Genomic DNA, 18852 nt, shown 5'->3' on the forward strand with positions numbered 1-18852 from the left:
CCTTCTGATTACAAGACGAACTCTTGAGCCACGATCACCCACAACGACGCTGTCAAAGACGCTCCTAATTTTCTTTTTAAAGCTGCTAAGTTGCAGCTAAATGTTTTATTTATTGTTTTATTTATATTAAAGTGGGTTGGTTTTTATTTTACTTTTACACAAATATAGGAAGAACTTACATAGGCCTACAGTTCAGTTTAAGATATGTCAAAGCAGGCCTACAAATGCACACTGCACTTCTGTTGTTTTATTTAGTTTTTAATTTAAAAAAAAAGATAAAAACTTAAAAGTTTACAAGTTCTGTTATTTTTTGCGGCTCCTGACTATTTTTTTTTGGGCAGATGAGGGGGCAAAATGGCTCTTTTGATGATAAAGACCCCAGGATTAGAAGTTCCCAAGTCCGGATCAGAATCAGAATCAGAATGGGTTTATTGCCAGATGTTGAGGTTTACAACATTAGGAAATTGCTGCGGTGCTTCAGTGCCAGGATGGAGGAAACAAATGCAAAAGACTACCATGATATGGAAATGTTATGGAAGATTTTTTTTAAAACGGACAGACTGACAGCCATAACTCAGAAAAGCTGAGAAGATGGAGAACAAAACCATTTTTCATAGTACGATGTCTAAAACAAACATCCTCTGTGTTAAAGTTGCAAATTGATGAAAGCAGAATTTGCATTTCTTACTGTTACTTTTTTATTTCTCACTAAAAGGGACGGTCAGTAAAAACTAATAAATTCACTCCATAACATTTAAATGTTCAGCTTTAGCATGTCACACCTTTCAGTACCACCTCCACGTTACACTGTACTGCAGAACTGGTAGTCTCCAACATGCAGAATCAAAATACAAAGTGCGAAATCAACCATCACTCCATTAAACAGCAATAAGATTGAAATGCTACACAGGATCAAGGAAAGTACATTCAATATTTAGCTTTACAATTGCACAGAACCCCAGAAAAATGAAGTTTACCTGCATAAACACTCCACCACATGTGTGTTATACTTGAAATGTGCGATTGTTTTTTAATCACTCAAAGGGCATGCAGGTTAGGTGTAGCTGCAAAAGCTGCCTGGCTTCTAAAATGTACAAACTTCTAATACAGCCAACAAATATGAATGGAGAGTTGGAACAAACTGGAAACCTAGTAGCAAATATTTCTGCCATTCGTAAATGCAGATACTGAATGTACAGGATTTGATGGTTAAGAATTTAATACCAGTTTCTTCTACAAATTTTTTTCACCTTCTTGAGGGAAAAGGAACCTGTCACACTCCTGGAACACAGTGACTTATGATGCATTTAACTAACAGCTTAACTCCGGACGAAAATATATATTTCATCCAACATTCAGAAAGTAAATCATCCTCAAAAAATAACTGTAATGAAATCACCTGGTCGTCCTGCAGAAATAAGTATTAGCATGAAGTATGTTTTTACAGTTCTGAACACAAACTAGTACAATGTGATCTCAAATCAAAAGACCAAACATTTTTTTGAATCATCAAAACATCTTAGGCTACGTTCACACTGCAGGCGAAAATGCATCAAATCCGACTTTTCTGACCCTATGCGACCCATATCCGATCACAGAAACTGAGGTTTTGGACTTGATTAGCATATGGGGAGACAATTCAAACAAGCGAAACGACTCCGTGGCCATATATACCTCTGCATGGAGCCACTGGTCCAAACGAGGCCATTGTTAAAGCACGGGCTCTCTTTTTTTCTCAGTGTCGTTCTTTTCCTAATAATTTTTCAAAATTATGTCGGTTATGACTGTGCAGAAATTGATAGACTGCTGAAACAACACCTACTAGCTCTGTAGCAGCCATTTTTACTTCTATAAGCAGAGCGTGTTGTGTGTGACGTCTTCTTTTGCGTCTTCTTTTGTGCATGCCGTGAACACTAGAGCGCATTTGCTGTTGCATTTTATTTGTAGTGTGAACAACCAGACAAAAAAAAGAGTCGAATTTGATCAAAAAATTGGAATTTAGCATTAAGACCTGCAGTGTGAATGTAGCCTTAGTCAACCATTCAGCACATATAGATCAGTCATTGCAATAATTAGTCCAGCAGTCCGCAACCCCCAATCTGTGGCAAAACGTCAAATTAATCTTCAGGCTTAAGTCCACTATGGTCATCCAGCTTAAGTTAAGACACAAATGTTTGTTGGAAAACAGCCTGAGTCATTTCGTACCGCGAGAGTTGAGGCTCGGGTGTGAAATTGATGGTTTTCAGGGTTTTCTATCATTAACTCAGTTAACTGGGTCTTTTCCCTTGTTGTAGTTGTGTGTCTTATTTGGAAATATTTACGCATTATCATAGCGACCAGTGAGCATTAAGGGTCAGAGAGGAGGATGTTACTCTCAATGTTGTTGGCGCATTTCGGGAGGATGTTGCTAATGAAGTTACACACTTCTGGTGATAATTTGAAATCACAAATTAATAGTTTGCCCACCAATGCTGTCAGATAATGGCGCCTGATTCATCCAATGCTTTGTGAAAAATACCCCAGTCAATGGCTAGACCGCGAAAAAACCACGGCAAGGGTCTAAAATGTTTGGCATCATAAGCAGACTCCTTAGAAAGGAATCCACCTAAGACTAATGAAAATAAAGTATGTGCTAAATATAATCTTCCCTCACCAAATTTCTTGATGAGTTTAAGCGTGCAAACATGTCTCTGAGACAGTACGAAGAGCGAGGTCAATCCGTCGTGCACATCAAGAGAAACAGAATTACACCTTCACTCCACATCAGCAATGAGTAAGCACTATTCATGCTTTTAAAATACTCCTGCTATCTTCCAATGACAGCGGCAATGATAAAAAGGAACCTTTTAATCAATCTGTGGCAAAACTTCAAATTAATCTTCAGGCTTAAGTCCACTTAATGGTCATCCAGCTTTAACTCAAGATATGAATGTTTGCTGGAAAACAGCCTTTCTGACATCACCGCAGGAACGGATGAGGACAGAAACATAGATCCAAAACAGGTGGGACTCCAACATGATGTGCATGGCTAAATTTGATCAGAGACCTATGTTCCCCAAGCAGTCATCATTCTCACTGCCTCAACATCTGTCTGTTTGATGAAGGAGCAATTTTTAATAATCCTGCAGGTTCTGGTCGTGGTTCTGGTTGTGATTCTGAGAAGGGGGCAGCAGGCAGGTGACATGGCCGATGCCTTTGGTGACGCCCTCCCTGAAGAGAAGCTTAGCGCCCAGGCGCAAGTACTCGGGGTGTTTGATAAAGCGGAAACGAACAACAGCTCTCTCGCCAGTACGCAGCTCATCCTGCAGCAGAAATCCAAGGTTACATGATGTGGTTACATAGAAGCTTGAAAAATAATCATGTATTATGTAATTTCAAACCTTTCCATGAAGGCACTCCACAGTGGCAGTCTGCCTGACATTACCAACGTGTATGGTGACCTGTGACCCCCGACGGAAAGTCTTGGCATGGAAGAGCAGGACAATGGCAGCTTCAAACTGACAGCAGATGGTTGGGTTCATCTTGGGACTGACCATCACCATGCCCTGTAACACCAATAACACACTGATGTAACCACAGGTTGTTATCAGCAGTTGTAGAATATTTGCAGGTCTTACAGGTATCAAAAAGCAGTCCTTTATCCATTAGTGCGCAACTTGTTACGAATAAATTGAAATTTTCCTACAACTTGGTTGTGCACACTCTCAGACATTTCCAGGTGGTAGAATCCAAAACTAGCTTCTATCATCCATAAGTTCAAGCTCACAAGAGAAATGTTTCATTTTTGGATAAATAATATGCCCACCTTCTAATACACAGGTTGGTATTTGAAGAGCAACGCTGGGTTCACATCCATCAACATATACAAGTTGTCAAAAACAAATGTATCAGCAATTTAGCATAAAAACATTCGATGGAAAGACAATACACTTTCCTCACATCAAACTATGCAAGTTAAGTGCAATATTGTCTCCTGTTGTATTCAGTTTGAATATTGATGATCTTTCTGTCAAGTTAAATGAATGTAAGACTGGGTGTATGGTGGGTAACCTCCATGATGATTTGGTCATTTTGTCTCCCTACAGTCCTGGTTTGCAGTAGTTACTTAGTTTGTGCTAGTTATAGTGCCCGGTATGATATTGCTTTTAACCCTAAAAAGCATGTTATTGTGATTGTTACAACTAAGGAGGATGACAAGGTAAATTTTCCATCTTTTCATTTAGCAACCAAGTACTGGATGTGGGGAACAACGTATAAAACTTGGGTCATATCTTAACAAGTGATCTTTGTAATGATGATGATGATGTGAAAAGACAGTGCTGTGAAGGTGTACGAGCAAGCTAATATCTTGGCACATACATCTGGCACTTTTTAAGCCTATTGTACTTTAAAAAAAAATACGGGTCATTTATGGTGTAATTATAGTAAAGCCATAACCAAAGCCAAACTGCAAGTGGCTTTTCAGGATGCATTTAGAATTTTCCTTAGACCAATTTGGACACCTGCAAGTCAAATGTTTTTCATGAGCAACATCCCACCTTTTCATGCCTTACTCAGGAACTATATGTGCCAATTTATGTGTCATTTGAACGAGTCAAGAAATTCAATAGTCTTGTGAGTTTTGTCTTTGTTGTTTTTCTTTTAATTATATGGACAAATTTTCTCTGAAAAAAAAAAATACAATACAAAGCTACATCATCTCTCTGAACTTGTGTTCTCACCACTTGTGGTGTCTGCAGTTTCACCAATGACCTTAAAAATGTGCAGAGACCAAAAATGTGAATTTCTGTTTGGATCTGAGGGCTCAAATTACGGTCAGAAAGATTTTTTTGTTTTGTAACGTTGTAACCCAAAAAATCTGAACATGTTATGTTTGTGCATCCATAGATAAGAATTTCAGTGTTTGTAAAAAATAATTACAAGTTAAAGCTGAAAGGAAGAAATTTCTGGTCAAAATTTGCACTTTTAAGTTGAAACTCACACACAAGCGAGGGAACTTGAGCACAGAGTTACAACTACGCAGTCTGATTTACAAGTACAAAATATTTATGGCCACAGTTAGAGCCCATAGTAATCTGATAACAGCAGCTGTACTGACAGCAGTCCAGAGGTGCATGAGGAGATGACCTACAAAGGTACACTGTGCAAATTTAAACTGAGTGAAGTTGTTGAGTTTTAGAGTCACAGAAGAAGTCACTATATCAAGGAAAGATAAATTGATTGAGACACTTTGTATGTAGGGTTTGCAGAGTTTTTACTTCCTAGACAATTCTTGCATGTACGTTAGAACATTTTGGGTTGTCGTCTGTCCTTGCCAATTATAGAGATCCTTTCCTCAACACATTGGGGGACAATTCAAAACAACCGTTGCTTCAAGTTACCTCTTTATATTGTAAGGTAAAGATCCTGAACTAATAACAGAATACTCTGTATTTTTAGCATGAGTCTGGTCTGTGTTTGCAGAGAAATTAAACACCATTAATAAATTTGAAAAACTGCGACCATGAAGGTCGACTGCGATCCTTCCCTCTGTGTTTTCCAAATTTTCAAAGGAACTGCAAAGTAACTTCCAGTATAAATAAAAGAGAGCAAACAAAATATGCAATATACACACACAGAGATGTATGAATTTGTGCAAGTTACATTTAAAAAAAAAAACCTGAATCCCCCTTTAAATCATCTCCTACATCCTTTCATGTCTTTAGGTGGCCTCTAACCTTGCGCAATAGTGAACGGTCAAAGTTTCCCAAAGCCAGCGTTGCAGCCTGTCCAGCCCTCAGCACTCTGCAGGCAGAGCGGTTCCTCTGGATACTGCCCACCTTCAGACGCAGAAAACGGCCCTCATCAGTTGGACCCACCACCAGCCTCTCACCCTCCCTACACATTCCACTGAAACACAGACCGTCACACAAACACAAACTGTTCTTAGTGTAATGCACGGCACTTTCCATGATTACAAAGACCTGCTCTGTGTCCAACCAAGGACCCGTAAAATGAAAAGCTGCGATATATTATCAAAGATTCTATTCTTATAAAAGTCATGTGTTATATATATCTCTATGAATATTTGGGGTTCCCACTGTTTCAAGAATAAAATGTAAAATAATATTGACAACATATTAAAGCAGACAGTGCTATCTCACCTGTACAGAGTTCCTCCAACCACAGTCCCAACGTCAGGAACTGAGTAGATCTCATCAACCTTCAAACACAGAAACGATTAAATGTCAGTCTGCGCTTTCCACACTCCAGCATGCAAGTCACACACACGTCTCTACCACATTCTATTAGGGGCTGGTGTGTGTGTGTGGTGTGTTTTTGTTTTCTTTTTCCTTTTTCGGCGCAGGGTAGGCAGGGCGGTGATTCGCAGGATCACCAGCACACCTGTGGCAAATCAGGCCGGAGCTTTTATAGGGAGCTGACATCTGGTGTAAGAGTATTGCCTCTTCCACAAGTAGTAACGTGCGAGTTCGCTCTCTAGATTGGCATCTACGACCTGCCGAGTGTTTTAAGATCTTATTTTCCTTCCACCAGCCTGCCTCGCTCCCCGACTGCCTGTCTGTGCCTCTGAAGACTGTTTAATCGGTCTGAACTGGGAATCACCTTGCCTACCAATTCAATTACATTCAAATTCTTAATTACTTATTCCCCAAAGGGGAAATTTGTTTAGCAGCAAGACAACAATAAGAGTAAACAAAACAATAATGTTAATAATAATAATAACAATAATAATAATGATAAAAAGCCATTAAGTTATTTGACATTAAGGAGATGGGTTGCACCGCGAGCAGCCCACACACTCCACCTGCCTCAGCCTTTGTTCCAGTTAAACTTCTTTCCGAGTCTGTAACTCAGTTTGTGCCAAGTAAGCTCACCAACTCTCCTCCTAACTTATTTTCATCCTTGCCTTTTGTGTTCAGTCTCTAATTCTGTTCTCCTCCCATAGACCGGTCGAGTGCCCTGCCAGTTTTCCTGCACACCCCCGAACTGTGTTTGTGTTTTCTCTCTCTGTCACTGTGAATAAAACACAGTCACTGTAAACACAACACTGTCACTGTGAAACCCCTGGTGTCTGCGTGTTCTGGGCCCACCACAGTTACTACCTAACACATTCTTTACCCTGTGCCAGGGGTCAGCAACCTTTAAGACCCAAAGAGCCATTTGGACCTGGTTTCCACGCAAAAGAAAACACTGGGAGCCGCAAATACTTTTTGACATCTGAAATGAAGATAACACTGTATATATTGTTTTTTACCTTTATGCTTTGTGTGAACAACTAAGGTGTGTTGCTTATGAAATCCATGAAGTGCTACAGAGAAAATTACATTTTATTTATGTAATTAACACATTTTGAACTCTTAAAGAAATATAACCAAAGGAAAGACACCCAGCTGAATGAAAATGATCCAAGTAGTGAACAAAAACTGCTGTGAGCCGCCACCCTTATATCGCCTTTGGGCTTTTGGAGCCTTGACCTGATTTTTAAAAAAGCACTATGCTGCTAAAAGAGGAAAAATAGATATTTGCAAAATTCTGCCTAAATATGTATTTTTCCTGGTTAATGTGTGTGGCGGGGTGTGGTCTGCAGCGCCGCTGCAGGAGAGGCCGACGCACCTGAGCGGCACCCACGATCACGCCTCACCGCCTTAACGTCTGCGCTATCTATGCTGTTGTGTTGTTGTTGGTATATGTCGGGCTGTGAGCTGAAAAGCTACAGCCGGCTGTATGCGTCAGCAACCGTGTGTGAAAAGTGGTCAATAAAGAGATGCTGAAAAGCATGTTCATGCAAACATCGCCGGGTCTGCTGTGATATGTTTACAATGGGACTTCTGCTCCTGAACCTCTGCGCACAGCGTCTGCAAATCGGGGCTGTACGAAGTCACTTTCATCTTTACGCAGGACTGTAAGCTGTCCTCTGTGAGGCGTGAGCGGTGTTTGTTTTTAACGTAGTTCACGGTGGAGCTGCTGACATAATGTGGATCTATAATTGGCCTACCTGGGGTTGAAAGTCTCGATAAATGCGCGGCGTTTCGGCGGGTACACCGGCTTCCGCGAGTGTGACGCTTATTTTGAGCGATGAAAAAATAATAGAATATAATTGTATTTTTATATTTCAATATCACAATAATCTTCCAATTAAAAAAGAACTAACATAAATAAATTACACTTCAGCTAAATACTTCTAATTTGTTTGCCCAAACCACATGGAGCCGCACTACAAGGACTAAAGAGGTTGCCGACCCCTGGCCTCTACTTACACTGTGGTAAACAGATGCTGCACAATGAAGAGTGGTAGTAAGACTGCGAGTGCAGCTGCAGTAATGTAATAATTCATCTGCTTGCTTTCCTGAGTGTTTGGCTGCTAGCCTGTTCGTTACTCCACTGCCACTTTCCCATGCTGTGAAACTCAGTACTGTCATCATTACACTAATCCAATCATCTTCTTGCCCGCCTTCTTTAAAGCCAATCAGCCACTCTGTGTGGTTTAAATCTCAGTGCTCTGTCATTCCCTTTTTCAGGTTCTCATTCGTGTAACCCGATCAGAGCTCCATCTTCCTCACCACAACCATCTAGACTGGGAGAGGTCTTATCCTAACTCTTGTCACGCCTGAGAATCTTTTCTGCCATGATGGTCCATCAGAGTCTAATCGCCAAATACATTAGTTTATCTGTCACAGTAAATCATGTTCATATCATCCAAATGATCTCTAGTTATTGAACTGATGTTGTGGGGAGACATATCTGTTTTGGTACTGTGGGAACTCAACTTCTTTATATACACACGTATATAAGGAAATAAATATTTCAAATGTCAAAATATCTGTAAGGGAAATAATTACATTTAAGTTCAAACTTGGTTTGGTGTACGGTTATAGGAGGTTAAGTTGTGAGAGGTATCTCAATTCCCCTCATATGGTCCCCAGGCAGCTAAACTGTGGCGTGAAGGCAATAAAGTAAAATTAAAGTTAAAGAAAAGTTAGAGTTAGGTTAAGGTTAGGTTAAAATTAATAAAGTTTCGGGTACTAGGGCTGTTTGATATAACAATATAAAAATGTCTATCGTTTCCTATTATGCTATCGTTTGTTTCGTGGTGTCGCAAAATAAACTGTTTATGGCAATATTTTCATGATTTTGATGGTCATTGTAGTGGCTATATCAATTTCATAAAGTTCTCTCTTTCTCTTATGTTTAATATAACCACACCACAGATGGACAAGCAACTGTTTTTACGCGTTGTCGTTAGCAACAACGAGGTTAAAACCATGGCGTAGCTCCACCATCCGCTTGTTTGTTTTGCACATAAACCTTTCACAATAAAGTTCAAGATCCTGTTGAGACTTTTCAAAATAAACTGAATCCCGTTAAAGAGTGTGCAGAGTGTTTACAGATGAGAAGCAAAAAAGAGCCGCCAGGTGCTAAAAAATAAACCTTAGACTCAAACGTTAGAACAGGCTTTTCCCCGCAGCACGCCGTGTAATAAATAAACTTAAACCTAAAAATACCAGAATAGGGAGGATGGTGTCATCCTCCCTATTCTGGTATTTTAAAGAGTACTTAGCGGAAATATTAAGCAACCTAACCTTTTTCAAGAATAATTAAATAGATTCAACATCTTTCTTCAACAAATTTGCAGACTGCACAGATGGAACCTTCCCAAAGGAAAAAGTACTTTGGCTTACTAGGGTATATTAGACTTAATAGTTACTATATACAGTAATGGACTTCTATACATTTTACATCACATTAAAACTTTGGGTGTATGATTCAGATAGTTATTTATTAAAAGCTAGACATTTTAAATGAGAATAAGACAGAAAAGCATTTCATTGTGCCCTCCTTTTCCTGTTAATGCCCTACCTGCCCCCCTGGGGAAACTTTGCTAGACCCACCCCTGCACAGTTACCAGCCATCAGCTACGCAGAAAAGGATCCTGGTGTAATATTAAATAAATTCTAAGAACAGCTTATCAAGCTTAAACCTGCTGCTGTTGTTTAGCCTCTTTCTTGCGCAAAGTGGGCGATAAAGAAACAAGAGAGACGGAGTCGTGACAGAAAAGCCGATCAGCCGATTATTGATCAGTTTCATGATTGAAGTAGTGACAGGAGAGGGAGGGGGAGAGAGAGGCAGTCGCTCCATATATCGGTTGTTAAGCTTAACGTGGGAATGCTTTACAAACATTCAGAGATGAACTTATGAACTTGCTTTACTTCTCTCTGGGATCACTTTCTCGGAGATGAAATGCCGGTTTGGTAGTGAGGCTCCAAATACTCAACCAGACCACTGAGAGGTCTCGCACGCCACAGCCGCTCTATCACGTGACGCATACTGCTCGACGTGCTAAGGCTATGAGCCGAGTTACGCCATGTCACAAGTTTTGTGAGGTGCTTTTGTGATATTTAATGGATCGGATTAAATTTTTTATTTCTCTCCGATATCCGATCCAGTAATTTAGGTCAGTATTGGACCGATACCGATACGTAATATCGGATCGGTCCATCTCTAGTGTCATGCATCGGTTAAACCCAATGACTATTGGGTTTAACCGATGCATGTTCAATAATGAAGTACTGGGTAGAGTTATACTGAGGATAAAGTAAATCTCAAGGAAATTAATTTAAGTCAGGGCTATGTCACCAGAAGTGATGGAAAAATGTTGCTATATATCACTGACCCTACTAAATCATTGCCAAAAATTATGACAGTTCTAACTGAATTTGGGAAAATTCCTGGATACAAAATCAACTTAACAAAAAGCATATTGTTTCCGATTAGTTCTTTAGAAAAATTTGATAGCGCTACATTGATCTCGTTTCCTTTTACAATCTCAAATATCTTCAAATATCTTGGAATAACTGTAACCCGTGAATTCTCTGGCCTTTTCAAACATAATTTTATTCATTTATACCATCAAACTGAACAGAACTTGGAAAGACTGTCTAAACTGCCCATCTCGCTTGCTGGCCGAGTAAATATCATTAGGATGAGCACTTTACCCAAATTTTTATTTTTGTTTCGATGTATCCCAATATTGATCACAAAAACTTTTTTTAAGAAAATAGACCAGTTAATCTCTCAGTTTATCTGGAACAAGAAGACACCCAGAATAAAAAAGATATTTCTCCAAAGATCCAAGATTACAGGAGGAATGGGGTTGCCTTGTTTTCAGTTTTATTATTGGGCCTGTAATATACGTTGTATGTCATTCTGGGGCGGGGAACATAGACCTGATTGGGAACGGATGGAAAGTATGACTTTTTTCTCTAATACTCTTAAATCTTTGGTTCATTCAAACTCAGATCTGGGTAAGCATAAATGTAAAAATCCAGTAGTGTCTGACTCACTAAAAATTTGGTCTCAAATTAGAAAGCATTTTCATTGGCGTCAATGTTCAATCTTTACACCATTAATTCATAATCAAGCATACACATTGCTCTCAGGATTAACATTCCAGCTATGGACTTCCAAAGGGATACACACAATCAAGGATCTGTTTATTGATAATCTTTTTCCTTCGTTTCAACAACTTCAGCAAAAATTTTCCATAGAAAACAGAGATTTTTTCAAGTATTTACAAATACGTCATTTTATTAAAGAAACGTTTCCATCCTTTCCCAATGAACCACAAAAGCTAGTTTCAGATGATCTGTTCCTAATGAACCGGCTAAAGAAAGGAGCCATTTTTAGGATCTACAACCAACTTTTGCAAATAGACAGTACAACTACATTGGACCACTTGAGAAATGCTTGGAGTGAAGAACTGGCTACTAACATCACTAAAGATCAATGGACTAAGGCACAAGAACTGGTTCACTCCACTTCTGTCTGCTGCAGGCACGGACTACTACAATTTAAGGTCCTGCATAGGCTCCATCTGTCTAAATTGAAGGTTTCAAGGATGTTTCCAGGGGCTGACTCAAGATGTGATCGATGTGGCCAGAATTCTGCCTCATTGTCACATATGTTTTGGACATGTCCTAATATCGCTACCTATTGGTCTAAAATATTTAAAACTTTGTCTGATATTTTTAAAAAACAGCTCCCCCCAGACCCAGTAATGGCACTATTTGGTGTAGCTACAGTTAAATACTTGTTTGCTTTGGGGTTTTTTTTTTTCCCCTCTCCCCCTCCTCTGAATATACTTATTTAGGTATATAAATGTGTATGTATAGACATAGATATATGATTGTTTATAAAAAAAAAAAAAATGAAAAAAAAAAGAAGTGATGGAAAAAAAAGCACATGTGTGTACGTGGGTTTGGATACCTGAAACTCAGTGAGCTGCTGCATCAGCTCTTCCTGCTCCTTGCTGTTGCTCAGTGGAGGAAGGATGTTCAAAAAAACCTTCAGGAGGTCCAGATTCTCACCAGACACACTGGAAAGGGTGAAGATGGGTGTAATGCTGCAAATGTGCATCCAGCCAAACACACACACACACACACACACACACACACACACACACACACACACACACACACACACAGTGAAGTGAAAATTCAATTAAGTACATCATTAAGTGTAATATTTTTCCACTGTGGACATACAGATAAGTGAATTCACGATCATGAATAGATTGTGAATTCACCAACACAAAACCGTTCTTAATAGAAATACAAGTTGATAATGGGATAATACAGATACTACACACAATGTTACACCTCAGACACATAAAAGTTGTTGTGGAAATCTCTGACCAGTATCAATGGAGAACAAAGTAACTACAAGCTCCTGCTCCTGCAACAGAACACAAAGTGCTGTAATCAAATACTGAGCCACAACAAAAGACATAAAAGTATTTCATGTATGAATGACTTTTACTTTTAAGATTTACAATACAGTTTAGTGCAACTACTACATAGTCATTATTTTCCTGTGTAAATCGTTGGTTGTTATAATAAAAAATGTCAGTTGAACATATCATATAGCAGACACACACAGTGATATTTGAGAAATTACAGCCTCTAAACGCTTCCTGTAGGTTCCAATGAAAGTCTGGATTGTGGTTGAAGTTATTTTCGACCATTCCTCTTTATAAAACATCTCTAGTTCATTCAGGTTTAATAGCTTCCAAACATAGACAGCTCTCTTTAACTCACACCACAGATTTTCAATAATATTCAGGTCTGGGGACTGAGATGGCCGTTCCAGAACGTTGTACTGGTTCCTCTGCATGAATGCCTTAGTGGATTTTGAGCAGTGTTTCAGGTCGTTGAAAGATCCCGGCGCAGCTTCAGCTTTGTCACTGATTCCTGGACATTGGTCTCCAGAATCTGCTGATACTGACTGGAATCCATGTGTCCCTCAACTTTGACAAGATTCCCAGTCCCTGCACTGGCCACACAGCCCCACAGCATGATGGAACCACCACCATATTTTACTGTAGGTAGCAGGTGTTTTTCTTGGAATGCTGTGTTCGTTTTCCTCCATGCATAACGCCCCTTGTTATGCCCAAATAACTCAATTTTAGTTTCATCAGTCCACAGCACCTTATTCCAGAATGAAGCTGGCTTGTCCAAATGTGCTTTAGCAAACCTCAAGCGGCTCTGTTTGTGCTGTGGGCGGAGAAAAGGCTTCCTCTGCATCACTCTCGCATACAGCATCTCCTTGCGTAAAGTGCGTCGAATGGTTGAACGATGCACGGTGACTCCATCTGCTGCAAGATAATGTTGTAGGTCTTTGGTGCTGGTCTGTGGGTTGACTCTGACTGTTCACCATTCATCACTTCTGTCTATCCGAGATTTTTCTTGGTCACTTTCTTGCCACTTTGAGCCTTAACTTGAACGGAGCCTGTGGTCTTCCATTTTCTCAATATGTTCCTAACTGTGGAAACAGACAGCTTAAATCTCTGAGACAGCTTTCTTTATCCTTCCCCCAAACCAGTGGTTCCCAAACTTTTTTTGCTAGGCCCCCCTTTGTTTTACAAGAAAACTGTTCGCGCCTCCCCCTTCTCGCGCACGCACATGCACGAACACATCCTTCAACCACACACACCCATACTTTGCAGTTTCTTTCACACCTCAAACATTTAGTAAACAATTAAGCAAATACAAGTAATCTGCAATAAATGACAGGTAGTGATAAAATAAACTAAATAAATAAATTTATCGAGTGGAAAAAAGTTGGCGTTCATCCTCCAGCTTCACTGTGCTAATGTTATGCTAACATAGCTGTGTCGCTAGCAATCATGTAGCACAACATTATATACCAGGTAGTCCAACTTTAGTAACCCTGCAAACGCCACTGCTGTTTAGTTTTCTGTCTTCATTTATGTTGGAAGTGGTAGCAGAGCTGTACGTTTTAATTAGTTTCAAAAATCTCTCAGTCAGAACATGGTATGTCATGTTTAGGTGGAAACTAGCGAGCTAACTTCCTGTTAACTTCTAACTCCGTTAAATTTAATAAATTCTGTTTTCGTGGATGCCTGGATGTTAAACTTAATTGTTACACCTGCTAAAGCAGCAACGCTGATGATTTTCAGGGTTCGTACGGGTGCTGGAAATCCGTACGAACGGATAAGAGGAGAAATGATTCTCCTTTCTCTCAGTGTTCGTTTGACTTTGGGACCTGAAGCAGACGGAGTTTTGGACCCGGATTACTCCGCGAAGCTCCTTACTACGGCAGCCGTAATGCTCTGACAATCCATCAAAACATTTTTTAACAGATTTCTGCACGCCAAAATCGGTTCGAGGTCAGTAAGCACAACCAGAATTCATACATGAGACACACTCAATTTTTGAGAAAATTAAAGGATTTTAAGTGTGCCTTATAGTGTGGAAAATATGTTATACAGAAGAAAAGAATATATCGCGATATATATCGTTACCGCACGTGCTTCAAATTATATCGCGATATGGATTTTAGGCCATATCGCCCAGCCCTAACTGTGTGTGTCTCCTATATGATATATTTAACTGACATTTATTATTGTAACAACCAACGATTTATACAGGAAAATAATGACTATTAACAAGGTTGGCCAAACTTTTGCATCCCACTGTAGGTAGACCATGCAAGGTCACTATTACAGTGCAATATTAATATTAGTGTTCATTAGTTTATTTTCCTCCGTATTACCTGTTGGTGTCAGTCTTTGCTTTGGATGTGCATGAACAACAACATTGTGGTGATTACCCAAAATGCAATGCGATTTATGAATTCGACTTTAAACAAGTTTTCCGAAAATGTTATCATCCATTATAGAACAGTTATTTTGTGCTTTGTGTATCGTAGCAGTATTTCCATGACCTTCACTTATCATTTCTGCAGCACTATATACTGCTTTATCTATATATTAGTGAATTTTGTTTATACTGCTGTATACACTGTACAATTAAGCTATTCCCCACCATACACAGTAGCTGATAAGTATTGAGTATTTTTACTCACCATGTGGACTGGGTGAACTGCTGTGCTGCACTCACAGCATCGTCAGGGTTCAACACCACCATGGGCACCTTGTTGCAGCCTGGCTGCTTCAGAACTCGCTCTAGTTGTCTGACTGTTCGCTCCACAGTGCCTCGGGAACACAGGTCCACTTTACTGACTACAATGAAGATAGGAACTTTCAGCGCCATGGCCAAGCCCAGGTGTTCCCTAGTTGTACCAGCTGGATGAAGGAAACAAATAAAATACTCAATTACCCAGAACACTTGTCTTGTGATGTTTCGCATCTTATGTGCATAGGAAATCTAAACGTTACAAGGCAGTTGGATCCAAGTGAGAACAATTCTATTTAATTTTTAAATATTCAAATTATTTGTGCCTAGAAAGTAGTCAGAGGCCTGGACTCTGTACTATGAAGTGAGTTAAACATACCTAGAGTATCTGTCAGTTATCTGGATTCACTTACCCAAACACTGGTAACCAGGATTAGAAGTGGAGAGGGAAAAAATTACTGTATAGTCGATTATAGGGCTGCTCGATTATGGCAAAAATGATAATCACGATTATTTTCACTGAAATTGAGATCACGATTATTTGACGATATTTATTTAACCCTTTAAGACCTACTATAGAACCAAGTCCGCCAGAGCTTATATTATTTTTTTACATGCTGTAGTGCCATTTGTGGGAGCATTTCAAGTTGCTATACATCAATACAACTGTTATAGCCCATATTTTAATAATATGTATGCATTAAGTCCATAGTAATTACATAAATTGCAAAAAAGTGCAATAAACTACAAAAAAAATTGAAAATCGCTTTTGTTTTGTTTACATATATTTCTACTTGGAGAAATTTAAGAGGTTTATCCCTCAAAACTTTAAATACAATAAAGTTGCAAAAAATAGTTTACAACAACAGGAAATTTATTTTGAGTGTCTTCATAGTTTTATTTTGGAGATACAGCAATTTTTATATACTGCAGGAAAAACAAAAAACAATCCTATGATGCAAATTTGCAAAGAAAACAGCAGGTGCATCATTTCACTGTGGGAAGTGTTACGAACAGCTGATCGGATTGGCAAAGCGTGTTTCTGGAATATTATGTTTTTGTTCCTGCAAGCGATTTTTATGCAATTTTTGCAAAGCTATATGTGGAACGAAACCGTGACCGAGGACAAGCTGATGGCATCAGATGTAAGTACAACTCCTCCGGTTTCATATGCAAAACAAATTATTGCGCTAGCTTACACGGTTCAGGTTCTACAGGGATTTAACAATAGTTACGCAAAACGGAGCGTGCTGCTCTGACCGGCTTTAAAGGGTTAACAATGACTTTAAAAAAATAATATAAAATAGTGTGCAACACCACTGAAGTTTTTTTTTTTTAAACTCTCTTTTCAACCAACGGCAGTCACTCTCCAAATAACTTCTGCTTAGCTTTCCGAGCTTCCCTCGGGTCCTCTTAATCAGCGGTCTCCAACCTTTTTTGCGCCACGGACGGTTTATGCCCGACAATATTTTCACGGACCGGCCTTTAAGGTGTCGCGGATAAATGAGGGAGGGGCTAATAATCGGCTCAGTCATTTTTAATGATCGTTGAAAGCCCAGATCGTAATTGTGATTAAAATTCGATTAATTGAGCAGCCCTAGTCGATTATTGTTAAAATCACTCTGTGTCTTAAATGTTATAGGTTAGTAAGACCAGAAAAGAGGTGCTTTATCACTAAAGTGTAGCCTATTTGACACATGAAGGAAAGCTTGTAAAAATGCTGGGTGTGTTAACAGACTTGTCAATGCCTCTATCATTAAGTCACGGAAGAATCTGATGAGGTGTAGATGAGTATTCTGTTTGACTAATGTTTAAATTTGCATAAGACAGTTTTAGTTTTTATTCTTTCAGCTGCAGCTGCAGATGGTCGCATAATGGTCTGAAAGCAAGTAAAGAATAATTATAAAAACAAAATTCAAAGCCCTTTTTCCATTAGTACCTACTCAGAGCAAGTCGGCACGGTTTGCCAGTTTTTATAGGGTTTTCCATTAGTTCCTGTTACCAGGTACTTTTTAGTATCTGCTCGCCCGGGGTTCCAAGTGATCCCGACAGGTAGAATACAAGTGTGTTTGGACAGACAACACATCTCATTTGTTTCTTGTATCTTTTATACCACGTCATGACACCTCTTTTATCCAACTAACTCCTAGATAATGTCTTCATCAAATGAAACCCTACACAATCAAAGAGAAACCTGCTCTGTTCATAACGTTCAGTGGGGCAAAAAAGTATTTAGTCAGCCACCGATTGTGCAAGTTCCCCCACTTAAAATGATGACAGAGGTCAGTAATTTGCACCAGAGGTACACTTCAACTGTGAGAGACAGAATGTGAAAAAAAAATCCATGAATTCACATGGTAGGATTTGTAAAGAATTTATTTGTAAATCAGGGTGGAAAATAAGTATTTGGTCACCTCAAACAAGGAAAATCTCTGGCTCTCACAGACCTGTAACGTCTTCTGTAAGAAGCTTTTCTGTCCCCCACTCGTTACCTGTATGAATGGCACCTGTTTGAACTCATCATCTGTATAAAAGACACCTGTCCACAGCCTCAAACAGTCAGACTCCAAACTCCGCCATGGCCAAGACCAAAGAGCTTTCGAAGGACACCAGGAAAAGTATTGTAGACCTGCACCAGACTGGGAAGAGTGAATCTACAATAGGCAAGCAGCTTGGCGTGAAAAAATCAACTGTGGGAGCAATCATCAGAAAATGGAAGACATACAAGACCACTGATAATCTCCCTCGATCTGGGGCTCCACGCAAGATCTCATCCCGTGGGGTCAAAATGATCATGAGAACGGTGAGCAAAGATCCCAGAACCACACGGGGGGACCTGGTGAATGACCTGCAGAGAGCTGGGACCAAAGTAACAAAGGTCACCATCAGTAACACACTACAACGGCAGGGAATCAAATCCCGCAGTGCCAGACGTGTTCCGCTGCTGAAGCCAGTGCATGTCCAGGCCCGTCTGAAGTTTGCCAGAGAGCACATGGATGATACAGCAGAGGATTGGGAGAATGTCATGTGGTCAGATGAAACCAAAGTAGAACTTTTTGGTATAAACTCAACTCGTCGTGTTTGGAGGAAGAAGAATACTGAGTTGCATCCCAAGAACACCATACCTACTGTGAAGCATGGGGGTGGAAACATCATGCTATGGGGCTGTTTTTCTGCCAAGGGGACAGGACGACTGATCCGTGTTAAGGACAGAATGAATGGGGCCATGTATCGTGAGATTTTGAGCCAAAACCTCCTTCCATCAGTGAGAACTTTGAAGATGAAACGAGGCTGGGTCTTCCAACATGACAATGATCCAAAACACACCGCCCGGGCAACAAAGGAGTGGCTCCGTAAGAAGCATTTGAAAGTCCTGGAGTGGCCTAGCCAGTCTCCAGACCTCAACCCCATAGAAAAT

The 18852-nt window shown here is 39.8% G+C and overlaps 1 protein-coding gene across 1 annotated transcript in view; it reads right to left on the reverse strand.

Moving 5' to 3' along the window:
- Positions 1-674: 674 nt before the first annotated feature.
- gtpbp2b (GTP binding protein 2b) overlaps positions 675-18852 on the reverse strand; it is a 29125-nt gene continuing 10947 nt past the window's right edge. The window contains exons 7-12 of the mRNA XM_085275933.1: positions 15385-15604; positions 12265-12400; positions 6144-6202; positions 5718-5889; positions 3381-3545; positions 675-3302 (exon numbers count right to left, since the gene is read on the reverse strand). Of these exons, the coding sequence (XP_085132059.1) occupies positions 3114-3302; positions 3381-3545; positions 5718-5889; positions 6144-6202; positions 12265-12400; positions 15385-15604 (941 nt within the window). The 3' untranslated portion in view covers positions 675-3113. The remainder of the gene's footprint in view (positions 3303-3380; positions 3546-5717; positions 5890-6143; positions 6203-12264; positions 12401-15384; positions 15605-18852) is intronic.

The sequence above is a fragment of the Mchenga conophoros genome, linkage group LG6 (assembly GCF_057382185.1).
Source record: "Mchenga conophoros isolate Kocher_MC1m ecotype Shallow Benthic linkage group LG6, M_conophoros_male_GT1.1, whole genome shotgun sequence".
In the NCBI taxonomy this organism is placed as follows: Eukaryota; Metazoa; Chordata; class Actinopteri; order Cichliformes; family Cichlidae; genus Mchenga; species Mchenga conophoros.